The following is a 592-nucleotide window of genomic DNA, read 5'->3' as shown; positions in this document are numbered from 1 at the left end:
GCCGCAGCAGGAGCCCCAGCCCGCGGCGCCCCGGCGGACCGTGTGGGCGCGGAGGCCGGGCCGGGCCATGGGGTCCCTGTTCCGGAGCGAGCCCATGTGCCTGGCGCAGCTCTTCCTGCAGTCGGGCACGGCCTACGAGTGCCTCAGCGCGCTGGGCGAGAAGGGCCTGGTCCAGTTCCGAGACGTGAGTGTCGCCCGGGCCTCCTGGCGGGCGCCCGGGAGGGGCGCGCCCCTGTCCCACTGCCACCCGGCGCTGTCGCGGGGCGTCTGTTCTGGGCCGCGGCGGGGTGGCCGGGACCGCCTCAGTGGACCCAAAAACTCGGGGTGGTGGGGACGAAAGGCTCCGGGCCGCCGGGGTGCCAGGCACCGAGCTAAGCCGGAAAACAAATCCGATAAAGGCCGCCGGAGCCCTTTGGGAACTTCCTGGCGAGGAGGGACACGTTAAGCGAATACATACTAAACCAGAAAACGTCGGCAAAAATCGAAAATAAAAGCGTGACGGATGATGCCTGGATGGGACGCACTTGGTAGGGTGGTCAGGGAAGGCCTCTCTGAGGCGGTGGTGCTTGAGCTGAGAGTGGGATGGGAAGAG

The 592-nt window shown here is 67.9% G+C and overlaps 1 protein-coding gene across 1 annotated transcript in view; it reads left to right on the top strand.

Annotated features, from left to right (window-relative positions):
* Positions 1-6: 6 nt before the first annotated feature.
* Positions 7-592, top strand: part of ATP6V0A2 (ATPase H+ transporting V0 subunit a2) — a 38,397-nt gene continuing 37,811 nt past the window's right edge. The window contains exon 1 of the mRNA XM_006149229.3: positions 7-184. Within this exon, the coding sequence (XP_006149291.1) occupies positions 68-184 (117 nt within the window). The 5' untranslated portion in view covers positions 7-67. The remainder of the gene's footprint in view (positions 185-592) is intronic.

This window comes from Tupaia chinensis, unplaced genomic scaffold (genome assembly GCF_000334495.1).
Source record: "Tupaia chinensis unplaced genomic scaffold, TupChi_1.0 Scaffold000258_1, whole genome shotgun sequence".
Lineage (NCBI taxonomy): Eukaryota > Metazoa > Chordata > Mammalia > Scandentia > Tupaiidae > Tupaia > Tupaia belangeri.
The sequence above is the reverse complement of the archived record's forward strand: the minus strand, read 5'-3'. Positions and strand labels throughout refer to the sequence as shown.